This window comes from Narcine bancroftii, chromosome 10, assembly GCF_036971445.1.
Source record: "Narcine bancroftii isolate sNarBan1 chromosome 10, sNarBan1.hap1, whole genome shotgun sequence".
Lineage (NCBI taxonomy): Eukaryota > Metazoa > Chordata > Chondrichthyes > Torpediniformes > Narcinidae > Narcine > Narcine bancroftii.
In genome coordinates, this window is record NC_091478.1 from 103,114,405 (window position 1) to 103,133,460 (window position 19,056).

A 19,056-nucleotide genomic window follows, 5' to 3' on the forward strand; every position below is an offset into this window, starting at 1 on the left:
TGTGTACAATGTACATGACAATAAACTCATTCTCATTGACACGCTCTGGCAGAGACAGACCTTCTTCTGGGCCCTGCCAATGTGACTTGTAGTTCTGAAGTTTCCTTTCGGGACCTGACTGGTACATAACTGACCATGAAAACCCATGGAGTTCAAGTATGATGACTCCCTGCAAATGTATATGGTATCATCAATTGCTGCGTTTCTGTTCCTGTGTCAGGGTGACGTGATTTTTGGGTGTCCAGATGCAGACAGGCGGGTGACAGTATTAAATATCAGAGGACATCTGTATAAGGTGAGGGGAGTAAAGTTCAGGGGGGATGTCAGAAGTAAGTTTTTTTTTACACAGGGAATTGTGTGGAATACATTGGCAAGGGGGGTGATGGAGGCTGGCACAACAGGGACATTTAAAAGACTTGCTCAAATGAAGAATTATGGGGTTGAGGTAGGAAAGGTTCAGATTGTTGAGAGAGTTTAAAAATATGTGCTGTACTGATGTATGTTCAAAGAATGGCTGAATTGCCAGAAATAACTAACCTGATAAAACGGTGCTCATCATTGCAATCTGATGGAAGTGTGATCGCTGATTGTTCACATGTGGATGTGATACACTGTTAATTCTGCTTATTTTTACCCCAGGCCTCCATTGTGTCTGTAAGGATGGCTACACCATGATTGACACTGGATCACCTCTAGTGCGCTGCAATTTGTGTAACCAAGATGTAAGTGACCAAAGGCAAATGAATAAATCCATCCTCTGTCTACACCAGCGGAGATTAGATGGGCTTTGACTGTACTTCCAGTACAACAGAATAAAGGCCATCAGAAGATCTCTACTTTAAAGGGTGGATGAGGAGGAGAAACTTATTGTTTGGGGGGGGGGGGGAGAAATATCTGGATGAACATCTGAAATGCTGTTACCTTAAAATCTATAGACCTGGAGCTGGCTAAGACCCACACCATGGGCCAAATGGCCTCCTATCATGCCACAAGTATCTGATTCTATGATTTTGATGGCTATATGTAATGTTGACAACAAGCACTCCGTCATAGCAGCCAAGCTGTTACGTGGCGCTTCTCGCTCCCATCCAGAAATGCTTGAGTAGCAAATGCCTCGACGGTCTACCTAAGTATTTGGAAGATTGATCTTGTTACTTGCTGTTAGTTTCTGCCTCATGAAAAGCAAATCATTAACCATGTTTATTTTATCGGCTGCATAGAATCAAGTCGTGTCAGTGGACAGGAAGTTCTGTTTGACGTGCACAAACTGTAAGCCATGTGGACCTTCACAAGTCCAAGGTAGGCCATACTTGTCATAGGCCCAGCTGGACCACACTGCACACTCCATCCAATAGTCAAAGTTCAAATTTCAGATTCATTGTCGGAGCACACACATCACATCAATTCCAACCCAGAGATTCTTTTTTTCTGTGGGGCAAGGCAGAATTACCACTTTACTGGTAGTGCAAAAAAAAAGAACTCAAGAAAGAAATGTAAGCAAACTGTCAGAGAGTAAAAGTAAGAGCCCTTTAAATGAGTCACAGCGTTAAAAGACAAGAATTAACTGCCTGTGTAAATGCAACAAGTGCGGGATGCAGGGTACCCGCCAAGGTAGGTAGTATCAGAACCGATGTGTTTTGACCCGGCTACTGTCTAAAAGGACGCACTGACCCTTGGTTCAGTGTGAACAACCTGAGCTGGGCTTTAAAGATGGATCGTTCACATGTCAATTAAGTGGGGATAGTTGTATAAAAGGGGTATCTGATTGAGTTTGTTGTTGAGGAATTTGATGGTGGAGGGGCAGTAGCTGTTACCCTCACCATCAGACCCCTCATAGACATGGCTCTGAATTGATTATTTCTGCAAGGCCCCGGCATAAGTGATACAGCGGAACAGTCTCTTGGCCCCACTGAATAATGCAGAATTAAACTAAATCTCTGCTGCTTGCACATGATCCCAATCCCTCTATTCTCTGTATATTCACGTGTCTATCTAGAAGCTTCTTAAAAATCATAGTTGTATCTGCTTCCACCATTACTCCACCACTGGAGAGCTACCTCTTCCTGTTGTTTCCAAGTGACAGAGTCGCTGGAAGTTTTCAGAAGGTATTTAACAGTCTCAACTCATCCCAGAATTATTTAAGTATTTGGGTTTAAATTTCTGAACTTGATGCCATTTCAACTTGTGGACCTAATGAATGGTTTTTATGCAGGCCCAATAACATTAACCCTGGCATCTTTGGCACTGACTGAGATGGCCCGTTTATCTGTTCTACTTGGTAGCAATTGAATTGGAATAGAGTTCATAGACCATGGAACAGTGCAGTGTGTTTAAATGAGGCCATGTGGAAGAAAAGGTTGTCAGGTACAACCCTCAATGAAAATGTTCCTTCTGAATTTGTTGCGGCTTTTTGCCTGCAGATTTGAACTTTCCCCACCTGCGAAAATTAGCTTATTTATTGCAATTGATAAAACCTTTTGTAATTTCAAAGGGTTTGATAAAGATTAGATGAAAAGACCCAAAGAGAATGATGTCAAACACTTTTGCCAGGCTCCCAACTCTGCATCAATTTTTATCATCCCCCAAAGGTTTTTAAATTCCCCTCCCTCTCCACTCTCTCCAACCAACGTCGCTCCTGGCAGAAATAAGATCCAAAGAATTTTTGACCAAGTGTAACTAATTCAGTGCCTCCTGGATTCAAAGAGAATTCATAATTTTTTTTTGCAGTGGAGGATTTGGCTTTGAAGACAGTGAGCTGTCAAACGTGCACCAACCAAACTGTACCGAACGCTTTGGGTAACATGTAAGTCTTTCACTGTCTACGAGTAATAAGTTTGTTCACAGCTAATCTTCACTGACTCCTTATCACCATTCCCAAATCAGGAGACCAATTGGCCCACCAGCCGTGTGACAGGTTATTATTGTCCGACCAATCCAGTTATGTTCAAGTTAATTGTCATCTGATTGTACATGTACAGTAAAACCCATTATATCCGGCATCTATTGGGATTCATTGATGCTAGATAAATGTATTTTCTGGTTGCTTGAAATTGCGTGGTGAAGTAGATTGGCAAACTAACAGCGAGGGGTGCAAATTTTAAACTTGCATATTTTTTATTGATTTATTTTCCTCCATTTTTTTTTTTGCTAGTTGCTTGACGATTCCGGCTGCTTAAATTTCAGATACCAGGTGTTTTAACCCGAGGAAACAGTGTATTTCCAGACCATAGTACACACAGTACACCTTACACCAGTGGTTCTCAATTTTTTCCTTTCCACTCACGTTCCACTTTAAGCAATCCCAATGCCATCGGGGCTCTGTGATTAGGAAGGGATTGCTTATGGTGGTATGTGAATGGGAATGGAAGGTTGAGAATCACTGCTCTAGACCCAATTATTACTGAAATATTTTGCTTGAGAAAAATTGTTGGCCCATTTCCTTCGGAGTTATGAAACCATGCACATAACGAGTCAATGAGGTACGATTAAAACAGTGGTTTTCAACATTTTTCTTTCCACCTACATACCACCTTAAGCAATCCCTTACTAATCACAGAGAACCAATGGTGTAGGGATTACTTAAAGTGGTAAGTGAGTGGAAAGAAAAAGGTTGAGAACCACTGCCCTACACGCAAATGGCATATTTATTTCCATGCCTTTATCTTTCACAAAATTGTTTATTATAAAGCAAGTTATTTTTCTGTTTCTTACAATAGCAGAACTCCACAGGTTTCAACTCCCTCTTTGTAGTTTGATCTCCTTTCATGGCTCACACAACGAGAGACTGGAAGACTGGAAGCTAGAGCGGTAAAGAAACACTGTGGCCAAATTGGACCCTCTAGTCGATGTACTGGAATTTTACAGCAGGGGAAAATCATTCAGAATCTGGAAAAGCTCATTGGAGCAGACCTGCTGTGCGTTTGATTGGAGGGCTTGGCTGCTCACTAATTATGCTCTTGTAGAACAGTATGAAGATACTTTCAATTCCTGGCTTGGAATTTGTCATCTGGGGAATCTGCATTTCATATTTGGGAGAGGAAAGGATTAACAGGTCCATGGGATCCATGTGAGAAGGTCGGATGCATCAGAAGTTCCATTCCCGTCAGTATGGGATACTCCTGGATTGTTACACACTGGTACAGTGGTGTTCAGTCACAAGAAACCAGTTTGAAATCAAAATGACCTCTGATTGGTCTGGTCCTGGTGGGATAGAAAATAACAATAGTTTTGGTTTGTTTTCCCATCAGGGATGTTCTAAGTGTTTAAATATGGAGCTAAAAATCATTTCAAATGCTGGAATAATTTTATATGCTTTACAAAGAAATTTAATCTAAAATCCAATTAATAAGTGTCAATGATCATATTGCTATTGTCCACCACCTGATCACATCCTACCTCCATTCCTTAATACTCCTTTCCCTCATTGCCAGTGCTGGATTAACCTCTTTATATGGTCAGCACAACATTGAGGGCCAAAGGGCCTGTACTGTGCTATGTTCAAAAGTAGATATTCTACGGGCCCCGCATTTTCAAAGGCCCTGCGCGAAATGCTTGGAAGCTATTAATTCAAGTACGAGGACGTGCTGCACTTCGCCGTGGCCCAGTCCAAGGTGGCCCACCAGATGGGTGACCCGGATGGCGTCACCGAGGCCTACCTCAACCTGGCGCGGGGCCACAAGAAACTGTACGAGTTTTCCGAGTCTGTCGCCTACAAATTGGTGAGAGAGGCCCGGTGAGCCTGCAATTCAATGGGCAGGCCTGCATCAGCATTGCCAACACCTACCTTGGTCTCAGCGCCTTCCAGAAGGTGCTCAAGTGCTTTGAGAAGGCACTGCGTTACGTGCATGGCAACGACAAGATGCTTGAGTGCCGTGTGTGTTGCAGCCTATGTGCAGTAGAAGGACTACAAGAAAGCGCTCTTCTTCCTGGGTCAGCACGCTGAGCTGTTTGCCAAGTCCAAGGCCATGAACTGCTACCGCACTGGGACCCCGGGTCAGTGGGGTGGGGGTGACACTAGGACATAGGGATCAAGTGGGGTGGGTTGTTCCTGAACTCGACAGCAATCAATATAATGGCAGAGAGGTTTGATAATGCTGTTGGGGTGGTGGTTTAAACTAGATTTGTGGGGTGGGGGGGGGGGAATCGAAAGTGAAGAGGAAGAGGTGGTGGGCACACAAGTAGAGACAGCTGGTAAGGGGTTTGTGTGGAAGGACAGGCAGATAGAGGAAAAATTACAGCCATGGGAATGTTTCCATGCAAGTGGAACATAGAGTCAAGAAAAGTAACAAATACAGGACTGAAGGTTTTGTATTTAAATACATGCAGAAGTAAAGATTGGCAGGTGTTTAGCAAGTGAAAAGAATTAATTACTATGCAAGTAAAAGATTTATGTGTTTTAATATTTATGTGTCAATGTACCCTTGCCCCTCCTGCAGATGCTTTCTAAAGTCCAGTTACACCCTTCCCTCAGCCCCACTCCTGCACCCCACTATCTACAGCAGAGACCCAGCAGAGGAAATGTGTGTTACAGCCTTGGGGCTCGTGTGCTTCACAGTATTGACAGCAGGAGCACTTTGTGCAACTCGCTCATGCAAGGATTCTCTTTGTGTAAATCCCCAGTTTCTCAGCACTGTCTCACAGATGGCATTGGTGGCTTTACCAAGGGAAGTCAGAACTGTGGAATAGCATCACCTGCTTGTCAGAAGGATGATTTTAGGCAAGCAAGATGTTGGAGCTGTTGGGCAAAATTCTTTGAACGTGAACTTTTTTCGACCAGAATGGGGCTCTCTTGGATCTACACCAGCTCTTCTTTTCTGTGTGGGGAGAACATGGAGAAATTGAAAATAGCAGTGCAGAGAACCTGCAGTCTGAGAGAGGTTGAGCAACATCAGGGGGAGAAAAAGAATGTGAAATGTTTTCACAAGTGTGGGAGTTGATCTTCTTCTCTGGTGTTGCCAACAATGTACAATTATGTCAGCCTGATGGAGGGTATTTTGTATGTTTTATCCATTTTGTCTACCTGTGTTGTGTTGAAGCTTGGATCAGTCCTGGTTATCAGTAAGTTTTATTTTCTCTGCTAGGTGTGTCCCGTGCCAGGAAACTTTCATCTTGACCACCAACAGTTGCACCTGTCCACCCAATAACTTGGTGAGCAACTTTGTTTTGGGGCACTCCAGGGGAGCTCAAGTGGAGTTTGTGTTACAACCCTAGTTCCAGGTGAACCTTGGTGATTGCTTGAAACCTGCAAGGAATTACAAAAGCTTCCAAATAGAAAATTCAAAAAAATCTGCAGATGCTGGAAATCTGAGATAAAATAGAAACAGGCAGGTGGGCAGGTTGGCAGAAACAGAATTGATGTTTTGGATCAGGGACCTTTTGTCGGAAACAGATTTTGGAAAGGGAACGACATGGGAGGTATTGGAAGGTGAAAGAGGGAAGAACACAGAAGGAAAGGTTTATCTGAAACTGGAAAGTTGAATAATCATTCCCCTGGGTTGCAGGTGAGGTGTTGTCCCTCATGATTGTGTCTATGCACAACAGGATAATTCTGCTTCACCAGAATCATCCTTTATGAATTTGTTCAGTTGCAATACACAAATGTGCTAGAGAAACTCAGCAGGTCACACAGCTTCCAAAGGAAGGAAATGATAACCAATATTTTTGACCTCCTTTGTCAGAAATGAGGAGAAACAGGTCACCACCTGAATAAAAAGGTGGGGGGAAGTGGAAGGAGGAGGAACACAGGCTAACAGGTAAGAGGTGGATGCAGGTGGGAGGTTAGAAGAAAAGCTGAGAAATGGTAGGAGGGGAGGCTAGAGGGATAAGAAGGGTAGGTCCAATGGAAGGAATGGGATGGGTGGGGAGCTAAAGGAAGGGAAACAGACGGATGAGGGAAGGAAAGAGTGGAAGAGTGGGGTTAAAGGAAATTGGAGGTCCATGTGAATGTTTTCTGGTTGGATACTGGGGGGCAGAATACAATTTGTGGGGGCCTGTGATTCGGCAGAACATGAGACGAGGGACAGACTTGGTGAGGCAATAATCTGTGGAATTAAAAAGGTTGACCACTGGGAGGTCCCTGCTGTTGCAGCGGACACAGCAAATGTGAATTCATAATGTTGCATTAATTCTCATTTCAGAGAGGAGGACTTTGCTTTGGAAACACAAAAATGCCGGTAAGAATTTATTTATTTCATCGGGTCAAGGCAGCTTTTAAACTTGTCTGTGTGGTTCCTGTCAACGTTACCCATTTGTCACTAAAATAATGATGTGTTAACTCAGTTGCTCAGGCTATTTTTTGGCATCTGCTTGGGGATCAAAGGGTTTGGAGATGAGGTGAAGCAGAGAATCAGTGAAGACATTGTGCTGGATCTTCTGCAGTTGTAAAATTGAAATGGATCCAGGTATTGGGGAGCAAGTAATGAGTGAGAGATCAATGCCCTGTGTAGCATGGACTCCCCCACCAATTGTGACACGCAGGCCTGCCTTGGACAGCTGGTGAAGCCCCGGCCTCAAGCTTACAGAGCTGTCCCTGACCCTGAGATCCAAAACCATTCAAATATACCCAAAGGGTATAAATTTAAAAACAACACAGTAGGTGCTCATCAGATCAAACAGTGATCGTGGAGAGAGAAATTGAGTAAAAGATTGGGCTCAAATTCTGGTGAAAGGTTATCTGGTGAAGGGTTAACTCTCTATAGTTCCTGTTCATTATTAACATACAATTGTAAAGTACAACTGGACAAAAAGGCCTCAGTGTAGACATGTAGATATAGCACATATAGTGGAGATCTGAAGCCTTTGAAATGGTGGCTTTGTCACCAAGGCTGGGATTGGACTGTGGTGGGTAGGGTGGGATTATGGTGCACTGTGGTCTTCTACCTGCTCCGTGTGAGACTAGCATCAGCCTAGAGATCGTGCCAAGATGTGCGCCCTGCTGAGCCATGCTCTTTCAGTCAGGAGGTGTTCACGGGTGGTTTCAGTTTCTTTGTACTGGAGCAAAGCCAAGCTTCCTGTGGGGTGGCAAAGGTAGCACAACACAGACATGATTCGAGCTGCACAGTGCTTTACTGACTTGACAGTTGTCTGGGTGGGGTGTCGAGTGGGCTTCATCTTTGCTCCCTTGCCTGTGCTGGGGTTGGCTCCAGTGTCTGATAATTGAAGGGTGAGAACCTACTCACACACTCAAGAGAGAATGGATGGGACAACAGGCAGCTCTGTGCAGTGTATGCCAGATTGGATCAGAGGGACGGGCAGGGGTGGAATTACATTGTGCATTATTTAACAGGCAAGGTTGTATTTCAATTATATTTTCATTCAGGCCAGATCGGCACCGTTGCCAGATTCCATTTGGTATGAAATGCACCTTCAAGCCAGCTACCTGGCATGCGCAGTAAGTTATATCTCCTAAAACAGTACCTTTTGTGGGAGTGAGCTGGACATCAGCGCAATCCAGTACTAATTTAAATTGAACTGCTTATATTGGTTATTTCCTTCACTGGTTTTATTTTGGGGGCTTTCTGAAAAGGGATCTTTGAGTTAATCCATGTCCTGTCCTAATCATCATTTCAGGGTCATCTGTACACATACTAACTGACCCCTGCTCCTGACATTCTCATCCGAGTCATTCATACATAAGTGGGTCCAGCACCAGTCCCTGTGACATACCACTTGTCACAGCTCTTCAATCAGAAGCACAACTCTGCACCACCACCCGTTGTCTCTTGCCATCAAGAATAGTTTGTATTAAATGTGTTAACTGACCCTCGACCCCATGTGCTCGGACTTACCAGACTAGCTACCATGTGGACATTGTCAAAGGCTCAGCCAAAGTCCATGTACACAATGTGAGTGTTGCCTTAAAAAACTCACCCTAATTTGTCATGTGATTTCCATGCACATGTTGAAAATGCCTTATCAGCCCTCGCCTTTCCAAATGCAAATAAATGTTTTTATTTCAGATTTGCAGCCTCTGCTCTGTCCCTCTAATTATTGGCAAAACCTGGGTCTTAAATCCCAGCACAGGTTGTGAAACCTATTGTAAAGATTGTTTTTTTTTGCCAACGTCAGGGACATTTTGTGATCTGTGTAGGTTGAAATTTGTAGATAAAACGAGAAGCAATTTTGCTTAAAAGCTGACCAGTGGATCGCAGAATATCAGTGCAGAACCACCATCTCTGCCTTCTCCCAAAGATGCCTTGTGCAATGGCAGAGGTTTATTATAATGCTCACTCGTGTTGATGCAGCATGTGCAAGCAAGGTGCCAATAGACTTCACGAGTAAAGCAAGCTGTGATAGGGAGCTTGTTGCACTGATCCACAAAGCACTTGAATGCTTTTGGGCAATTTATTCTTTATTGGTCAACTTTTCTGTGATTTTTTGAACAAAATGGCTAGCACCACACTATTACACAGTGCCAGTGACCCAGGTTAGAATCTGGCACTGTCTAGAAGGAGTTGAGAGAAAGTACATTCTCCCCACGTCTACATGGATTTCCTCTGGGTGCTCCAGTTTCCTCCCACCCTTCAAAACATACAGGGTGATAAATTAATCAGGTATTTGGGGCAGCCAGGTTCGTGGGGCTGGAAGTGCCTGTTATCAAGCTGTATGTCTACATTTTTTTAAAAAATGCAAATTTATTTTTTTTAAAAAGTTTCATGATTTAGCTTCATATTATCTGTGATTTGAAATTTTTGCTGGAACTATTGTCCATACAGTTTGATCACCTAACTACAGGAAAGATAGCAATTAAATTGAAAAAATGCAGATTTACAAGGACGTTGCCCAGACTTGAGGAGCTGAGGACTTCTCTGAGCTTGAGGGAAAGTTTAAATAGGTTAGGACTTTATTCACTGGAGTGTAGAAGAAATTTAATAGAGGTATTCAAAATTGTGAGGGGTGTGGATGAAGTAATTACAAGCAAACTTTTTTCCACTGAGCTTGGGTGAGACAAGAACTAGAGGGCAGGGGTTAAGGGTGAAAGATGAAATGTTGAAAAGGAACATGGTGGGGTGGGGGCGGGGGGGGAACCTCCAGGCAGAGTGGTGAGTGTAGAACGAGCTGCCAGCAGAAGAGGAGTATGTGGGCCCAATGTTGACATTTTAAAAAAATGGATAGGGATATGGATGGGGGTGGTATAGAGTACTAAAATTTGGGTGCAGGCCAATGGATTGAAGCAGAATAGTTTGGCACAGACTAGAAGGGCTGAAGGGCCTGTTTCAGTACTGTGATGATCTAATGATTTGGAATGACAAAAAGAATAGTGTAATAAAATAAATAGAAATAATCAAGGAGCAACAAACAGGTCATAGAAAGCCTCAATTTGTAGATTGTGGGAGGAAATCTTCAATCAGATAAAGTATAATGTATAAGATATATCAGTGTGACTGACTTGCAGTTACTTGTTTAACAAATGAACTGTTGAATTCTTTAATTGGGGTTGGTTGGGGAACTTGGAGAGAGAAGGTACTTTACTCATTTAAATAAACACTGGCATTGACTCTTCTTTGGACCAGAGTTGCAGGGCTGTTTGTCTGTCTGTACACCTTGCAATCATCGTTTACTGATCTTGTGTAATGCAAACTGACCAAGATTCAAAAAAAATCCTAGCATTGGGCAAAATTAGGTTGGATTAAGAGATTGTCTATTGGATTTTCATTTTGGAACGGTCACTATTCAGGCTTGAGGAAGATATGGGGAGAATTATGTAAATTTTATATCTTTTGCTTATAATCTAATAATTTCGACTGCTCCCCCAGAGTGTCTGAACATTAATTCAATCAATCAATATCATCTGTAGGCATCCCAAAAAGTGATGTAAGGCAAATTGACCCCAGTCCTCTGAAATGGCCTTCAAGTTGAACCCATGACACATCCTGTGAATGGTCAATGTTTACTCAGTCTGCATTATTTTGCCACAGATGTCTCTGGATTGTTATTTTTAAATCACAAGCTTTTTTGCTCATTTGGAAATGACACTGATTACCATAAGGAAACCAGAAGTTGAATTCCTCTCTAGGTTCTGGTGTCAGGCGATCTGCACTGGAGGGGGGTGGGGGGAGCGGGGTCAGTATTTATTTAGTTTGTGTGAACCCCTGGACATTCCCTCTGCAGGATACAGTTCTTCTCTCACTGAAAATAACTTTAAAAGAGCTAACTTTTGTTTTCAGAGCGTGCAATATAATAATCAGACGGCATGCCAGCTTCTCACTAACCTGGTGGTGCTCGATATGAACGGATTGGTCAGTGGTGAGGCCCTCATTCTGTACCGAAACATACCTGCCATGTGAGTATAATGCCTTTTGAGGAGAAGTTAAGCTATGGAAGAATGAAATGAGATTCCATTGAAACATTGAGGATCAGAGAGAATTTGGCAAGATAGACACTGGGAGACTGTCTCCTCTAACTAGTGAGTCTTTTAACTTTTTTTAAAAACTTAGACATACAGCATGGTAACGGGCCATTTCAGCTCATTCATCCATGCTGCCTAATTTTACACCCAATTCACCGACATCCCCACTACGTTTCAGACAGTGGGAAAACCCACGCAGTCCCAGGGAGAACGTACAAACCCCTTACAGACAGCATGTGATTTGAACCCTGTTCCCGATCGCTGGCGCTGCTAAGGCCTTTCACTAACTGCTGCACCTATTGTGCTGCCCCAGGGCTTAACTCCATAATGTGCCCTCTTTAGGTAGCCCTCAACACCTATTGGTTGTGCTCTAAATAAATGCCAGACTTCCTACATTATACAGTGATTGGTCACATCCTGTGAGTGAATAAAAATGTTGAATAACTTGTTATGATTTTATACCTCTCATTTTGTTTGTTTTAGATTGGTCACAGTGTTTGAGCTACCGAAAGAAAATAGACACACACACACCGAGAGCAGTTCAGTTTATACAAGTCTAAATCTAATGCTGAATTCACACTACAATATGCAAGCCCTTCCCAATTATACTTATCAACGCCTGGACCGGTCCCAACTGCTGAAGCGAGGCAACACTGCACACTTGTAGTAGGTTGTCGGGGTGCCGGTAGCACCTCCCTGGACCGGGGATGTTGGTTGGAATCTTGAAGTTATTCTTCTTGCTGAGAGATGTTGCCACCTCTTGGAGAGTCTCAAACTTCAGCAGTGGGACCATGGCTTATATTATCCAAAAGTTTTTTTTACTTCAGATCTTATCTTTTTGAACAAGTGTTGGCCGGTATGGCCCTTAATACTAGCCAAGGGGGATTTGCATTTGGAATTCGGACTATTACAAAAAGACTAGTGGTGGGTCGGGCTAAGTGGGATCCTGTGATGGTGCCTCACCCCCAAAACCAGTATGGATTCCACAATATCGCCTCCCTGGGGGGCAGGAAGAGATTACTGCCACCATCGATGCTTTGCAAGAAGAAGGGGTAGTGAGGCCTGCAATGGGATGTTGGTTGGAATCTTGAAGTTATTCTTCTTGCTGAGAGATGTTGCCACCTCTTGGAGAGTCTCAAACTTCAGCAGTGGGACTTCAGATCTTATCTCTTTGAACAAATGATTAATTATCTCCTGACAGTCTGTGACCAACAAAAGACAACTGCATCTCTGGCGGGGCGCCGGTAGCAGCTTCTCCACCTCCCCGGACCGGGACTTTGGTTGGAATCTTGAAGTTATTCTTCTTGTTGAGAGATGTTGCCACCTCCTGGAGAGTCTCAAACTTTAGCAGTGGGACCATTGTTTACTTCAGATCTTATCTCTTTAATCAAATGATTTAATTCCTGACAGTCTGTGACCAACAAAAGACAACTGCATCTCTGGGCCTCATGATGGAAGTCGGATAATGTCTACTGATTCATATGCATCCCTGGGCCCCATAATGTAAATTTATGTCTTCCTATTCAATTGCATCCCTGGGCCCCATGGTGGAATTTAGATTATGTCTTCTGATGCAACTCCATCCCTTCTTGCATAAGCTGGTCTAAATCCTCCATTACAAGTGCCCTATATGTGATTCCCAGGCACTCTTTAGGTGGCCCTCAACACCTATTGGTTGTGCGCTTAATAAATGCCAGACTTCCTACATTATACAGGGATTGGTCACATCCTGTGAGTGAATAAAAATGTTGAATAACTTGTTATGATTTTGTGTTATTTTACATTTCGTAATTTTAAACATACCTCATTATCTGCACAATACATCAAGAATGAATCATCCAGTTTTGTATTGTGAAACTAATCATTTTACGGATGCAGTTTTGACTGGATTATTTTTTTTCATCAAAGTGTCCACTGAGATATAGTGAAACTGCAAAGCAATAGGAACTGGCTTAAAGTGCAGCCAATCTCCAGTAGTCCCTCTGCATCTTGTCCTGGTTGAGGTAAAGTTGTTTTACAGGAAGCCAATGTTCTGTTGTGTTATGAGCCCAAAGGACCCCAAAACCCAGCAGCAATAGATATTCACCATGACAAATAGTTACTTAAACAAAAGTTGTTTTTAATTATCCTTAAACATGGAAACATAATCAAACTTTAACTTATCACTATTAACTTAACTAACCCAACTTAACCCCATTCTAATTCTAAGCGCACATGTAGGTAATGTGTGTGTAAATTTAAGAAAGTTCTTTGGTTCATAGTCCAATCTCACTTCTCATTCTTCCAAGTTCTCTGGTTGCAGGCAATTCTTATACTGTGCACACAATTTAACATGTATAAAGTTCACCAGGCTTTGGTGCTCGAAAGGTAAATGGTTACTGCTCAGGAAGGTTCTTGTAGGTTTACAGAGAGAGATTTGTTGTTCCAGGATTTCCACAACTGAGGTACCACCATTAGTCAACTCAATGTCTTGCTGATGAAACTTGCCCCATCACGGTTCTCCAGATGACAACCTCTTTCTTTCACACTATCACAGAGTTCCTTTCCGTTCCGCTTATTCCAAGAGAAACATCAAACAGATAGCACTTCCAGCCATTCGCCGCTCTGGAGCTTCTGTTTCAGTTCCAACCAGCTTCTCCTGGCTTGTTCCATCACAATTGACTTTAGGCAATTGGCCAATTCAGTCAAGATTACCCCACAAAATGCTGGTGGAAACAGTGGATCAGGCAGCATCCATGGAAGGCAATATGTTAACATATCAAGCCAAACCCATTCATTTGGAATAATGAAGGGTTTTGGCCCAAGACACTTTTTGTATTCCATGGATGCTGCCTGACCTGCTGAGACCCCCTAGCATTTTGTGCGTTGAACTGATAACCCAGAATTGGTGAGAGGGCTGATCGCCTGTGCATTTAGTTTTCCTGATTACTTGCAGGTTAAATACGCCTGAGGAATCTGCTGAAGCAAATTTTGCAGAAATTTCTTCCAGTAGTTACTTTGATATTTAGATTGTGAAATAAAATCCCACATTACAATTACAGATTTCCATTCATTGCACTGGGAGTGGCAAGACAAAAAAAATGAAAGCAAGGGTGAATCATGAGATTGTGTTCAGGACTAAACTATATTGACTGTTTAACTCCAGCTGGTCAGGGTTCAAAACTGTACTCCCATGTACCAAGGTGCTTAAACATACATTTCTCCACTGCGGCACTAGGGGAATCATAGAAGACTATAGCACAGAAAACCAGCCCATTCGGCCCTTCTCGTCTGAGCTGAAACACCTTTCTGCTAGTTCCACTGACCTGCACCTATTCCATAACCCTCCAGACCTCTCTCATCCATGTATCTATCCAAATTAATTCTTAAAACTAAAGAGTGTGCCTGCATTTACCTTGTCAGCTTGCAGCTGAGTGAAGAAGTTCCCACTAATGTTCCCCTTAAACTTTTCCCCTTTCACCCTAAAGCCATGTCCTCTTGTATTTATCTCTCCTTATCTAAGTGGAAAGAGCCTACTCACATTTACTCTGTCTATACACCTCATAATCTTGTAAACCTCCATCAAATCTCCCCTCATTCTTCTACAATCTAAGGAATAAACAACAATATCCTAGTAAATATTTTCTGCACTCTTTCAATCTTACTGATATCCTTCCTGTAGTTTGGCGACCAGAATTGCACACAATATTCCAAATTTGGCCTCACCAATGTCTTCCACCACTTCTATACTCAATACTTTGATTTTTGAAGGCCAAGATGCCAAAAGCTTTCTTTCCAACCCCATCTGCCTGTGACACCATTTTCTGGGAATTATGTATCTGTATTCCCAGATCCCTTTGTTCCTTTGCACTCCTCAGTGCTCTACAATTTACTGTGTATGTCCTACCTTGGTTTGTCCTTAAAATGCAATACCTCACACTTGTCTGCATTAAATTCCATCTGCCATTTTCTGGCCCATTTTTCCAGTTGGCCCAGAACCCACTGCAAGCTTTGAAAGCCTCCCTCACTGTCCAATGCCTCCAATCTTAGTGTCATCAGTATTTTCCAACATTATCATCCAGATCATTGATGCAGACAACGAACAACAATGGTTCCAGCACCAATCCCTGAGGTCTCTAGTCTAAGATACATCATCCACTACCATTCTCTGTCTTATCCCATTCAACCAATTTCAAATCCGTTTTACAACCTCTTCATGGATACCTCGTGTCTGAACCTTCTGAACTAACCTCCCATGTGAGACCTTGTTAAAGGCCTTACTAAAGTTCATGTAGACTACCTCCGCAGCCTTTCCTTCGTCTTAGTATCCTAAAAAACTCTATAGAATTTGTTAAACACAACCTACCACCTACAAATCCACGCTGACTATCATTAATCAGCCCTTGGCTGTCCAAATTCTTGTATATCCAGTCTCTCAGAACACCCTCCAATAATTTACCTACTACTGACGTCAGGCTCACTGGCCTGTAATTTCCTGGTTTACTTTTAGAGCCTTTTTTAAACAACAGAACAATATGAGCTCCCTCCTCCGGCAACCCACCTAAGGACATTTTAAATATTTATGCCGGGGCCCCTACCATTTCTACAGTAGTCTCCCTCAAGGTCCGAGGGAATATCATATCAGGCCCGTGGGATTTATCTACCTTTATTCTCTGTAAGGCAGCAAACACCTCCTCCTCTTTAATCTCTATATGATCTATGACACTACTTCCTTCCTTATACACTATGGCAGTTTCCTGAGTAAATACTCATGGGAAAAAACTGATTAAGATCTCACCCATTTCATTAGACTCCACACATATACAATCTCTTATCTTCTAGGGGACCAATTTTGTCCCTTGCTATCCTTTTTACTTTTAACATACTTGTGGAAACCCTTTGGGTTTATCTTCACATTATTTGCCAAAGCAACCTCATGTCTTCTTTTTGCCACCCTGATTAAGTATTCTCTTACATATTCTATTCTCTTCTAGTACTTCATTTGCTCCTTGTTGCCTAGACCTGCTATACACCTCTCTCTCTTCTTCTTAACCCTTGAAAACCAAGGTTCCTTCTGCCTGTTATCTTTGCCTTTAATCCTGACAGGACATGCAAACTCTGCACTCTCAAAGTTTCACCTTTGGAGGCCTTCCACTTACTGAACACATCCTTGCTCAAAAACAACTTATCCAATTCCGTTCTTCCTAGATCCTTACTCATTTCCACAAAATTGGCCTTTCTCCAATTTAGAATCTCAACACGAGGACCAGACCTATCCTAAACCATAATTACTTGAAACAAATGATATTGGACCAAAATGTTCACGCACATACTTCTGTCACCTGACCTGTCTGGTTCCCTAATAGGAGATCCAGTTTTCCATCCTCTCTCTTTGGTACCTCTATATATTGATTTAGAAAACTTTCCTGAACACATTTGACAAACTCCAAGCCATCCATCCAGTCAACTCCTGAGATTGCAACCCTGGAGATCCTAGCCTTCAACTTTGCACCTGACTCCCAAAACTCTCTTTACAGGACCTCCTCATCCTTCCTATCCACGTCATTGGTCCCTACATAGTCCCCAACCTCAGTCTCTACATGATCCACAACCTCTGGCTGCTCACCCTCCCTCCTGAGAATACCGAGACCTCGATCTGAGATATTGCGGACCCTGACACCAAGGAGGCAACAGACCATCCGGGATTCTCGATCTCTCCCATCGAATCTTTTATCTGTCCCCCTAACTATAGAAGCCCCAATCACCGCTGCTCTCTTTTTCTCCTTCCTTCCTTTCTGAGCTGAGGGTCCAGTCTCAGTACCAGAGACGTGACCGCGACAACTTGTCCCTGGTAGGTTGTCTCCACCAACGGTATCCAAAATGGTATACCTATTATTGATGGGAACGGCCACAGTAGTGTTCTGCTCCTTCTTCCTCTTCTCCTTGTCACCGATCTGTCTGCATCCTGACCTTTGGGGGTGACTGCCTCCTTGAAACTCCACTCTATCATTGCCTCTACCTCCTGATTGATCCCGAGTTCAATCCAGCTCCAGTTTCCAGATTTCCCACATCCCACAATCGGAGCAATCCAATTTGTTTCATAGTTGGTGAATGCAGAGGAAGTTTTTGGTTCATCTGCATTGTAGAATAACTGCAGTGCAATCAATCACTCAGACATGACATACAGCCCAGGTAGAAATTACAAACATATCTTGCCGACAAAAATTGAAGTTTCTGATTGATACGCTATCAAGAACTCGCATCGGACTAGAAATCGTGATTAATAGGCTTTCATCTATAAACTGCAGACACGTCTCACGTGTTGCTGGCCCAGTTCCAAGGCGAGTACTGAGGGAGTGATTTGAGCATGACCGGCTTTATGGGGATTTTCAATGGAGGAAGTACAGGTATAGGAGAAAGCCAGCCCATACATTAGACAGCAGTAGCAGTTACACCCTGGTTCCACCTCTCTGATAAAGCTACTACAACAATTAAAAGAATTGACAATGTTTGTCATTGTTGCACCATGAAACTAATGGCACCTTAAAGCTGAATATCCAAATTCCACCTCCAGTCAATCCTTTTCCTGCATGGGAGCACTGTTTTTCCAACTTGTCAAATGTATCAAAGGTCAGAGGAGAAGTGAAAGAACAGAGCAACTCCGTTCATCTGAAATCAGATTTTCTGAAATCTTTAGTTATCCAAAAAAATTTTTGGACCTGAAAGTGATATCTGTTCAGCTCTGGAAATTTTTATTTTGGATAATTGAGGATTTCAGAAAAATCAGAAATCCTCATTTATCTGAAAAGCTTTGACGTCACAGGTTGAAAACATTTTGGAAAAACTTCTGAGTAGAATTTCAAGGTTTTGGTGTAGGATTTACCTTATCTTGTTCAGGTTGTATTTTGGTGAGAATTAAATGTTATTTTGTGCTTTAAAAGCCTTCCCTTGTTTGTTGTTGTTCAAACACTGTTACAAGTGATTTGCTGTTGCTACTGGGTTGTTTATAAAAAATGACCAGTTCTCCAAAAATAGCGTTTATCCGAAATAGGCCGGTCCTGACTATTCGGATAATCGGAGTTGTTCTGATTTTTGCAAAATGTTTTTGCTTCAAAAAACAGCTTGAAAATGTTTTGCTCTTGTTTCCAATGGTTTACTAAATCATTAGTGCTGTCGCTCACCGTCCCTGTGCCCAATGTTCATTTGGATAATTTTTTTCCCCAAAATGTATTTTAATATTCGGTGAATTGGAAAGAAAAATTAGCTTGATCTGAGACACATTACTATATCCTAATACCTCACTTGGAGGATTGTGAGCAGTTTTGGGCTCCTCATTTAAGAAAGGATGTGCTGACATTGGAGAGGGTTCAGGGGACGTTCACACGGATTATTCTGGGAATGAAAGGATGAGGAACCTTTGATGGCTCTTGGCTTGTACTTGTTGGAATTTAGGAGAATGAAGGGGGATCGTGTTGAAACATTTCAAACATTGAAAGGCATGGACAGAGTAGATGTAGAAAGTTTGTTTCCCATGGCGGGTGGGTCTAGGACAAGAGGGATTGAAGGGCATCCCACTTAGAACAGGGATGCATGGAATTTCTTTAGACTGAAGGTGATGAGGGTGTGGAATTTGTTGTCACAGGAGGTTGTGGAGGCCAAGACACTGGGTGTTTTAAAGGCAGAAGTTGACGATTAGCCAGGGCATCAAAGGTTATGGGGAGAAGGCCAGG

At 42.7% G+C, this 19,056-nt stretch overlaps 1 protein-coding gene and 1 pseudogene across 1 annotated transcript in view; both read left to right on the top strand.

Moving 5' to 3' along the window:
- The window catches only part of LOC138745052 (meckelin-like), a 91,979-nt gene that overhangs the window by 13,721 nt on the left and 59,202 nt on the right, over positions 1-19,056 (top strand). Inside the window, exons 2-8 of the mRNA XM_069902127.1 lie at positions 640-722; positions 1,221-1,299; positions 2,728-2,803; positions 6,081-6,147; positions 7,137-7,172; positions 8,318-8,389; positions 11,166-11,281. Of these exons, the coding sequence (XP_069758228.1) occupies positions 640-722; positions 1,221-1,299; positions 2,728-2,803; positions 6,081-6,147; positions 7,137-7,172; positions 8,318-8,389; positions 11,166-11,281 (529 nt within the window). The remainder of the gene's footprint in view (positions 1-639; positions 723-1,220; positions 1,300-2,727; positions 2,804-6,080; positions 6,148-7,136; positions 7,173-8,317; positions 8,390-11,165; positions 11,282-19,056) is intronic.
- LOC138744068 (43 kDa receptor-associated protein of the synapse-like) lies at positions 3,846-4,942 on the top strand (annotated as a pseudogene).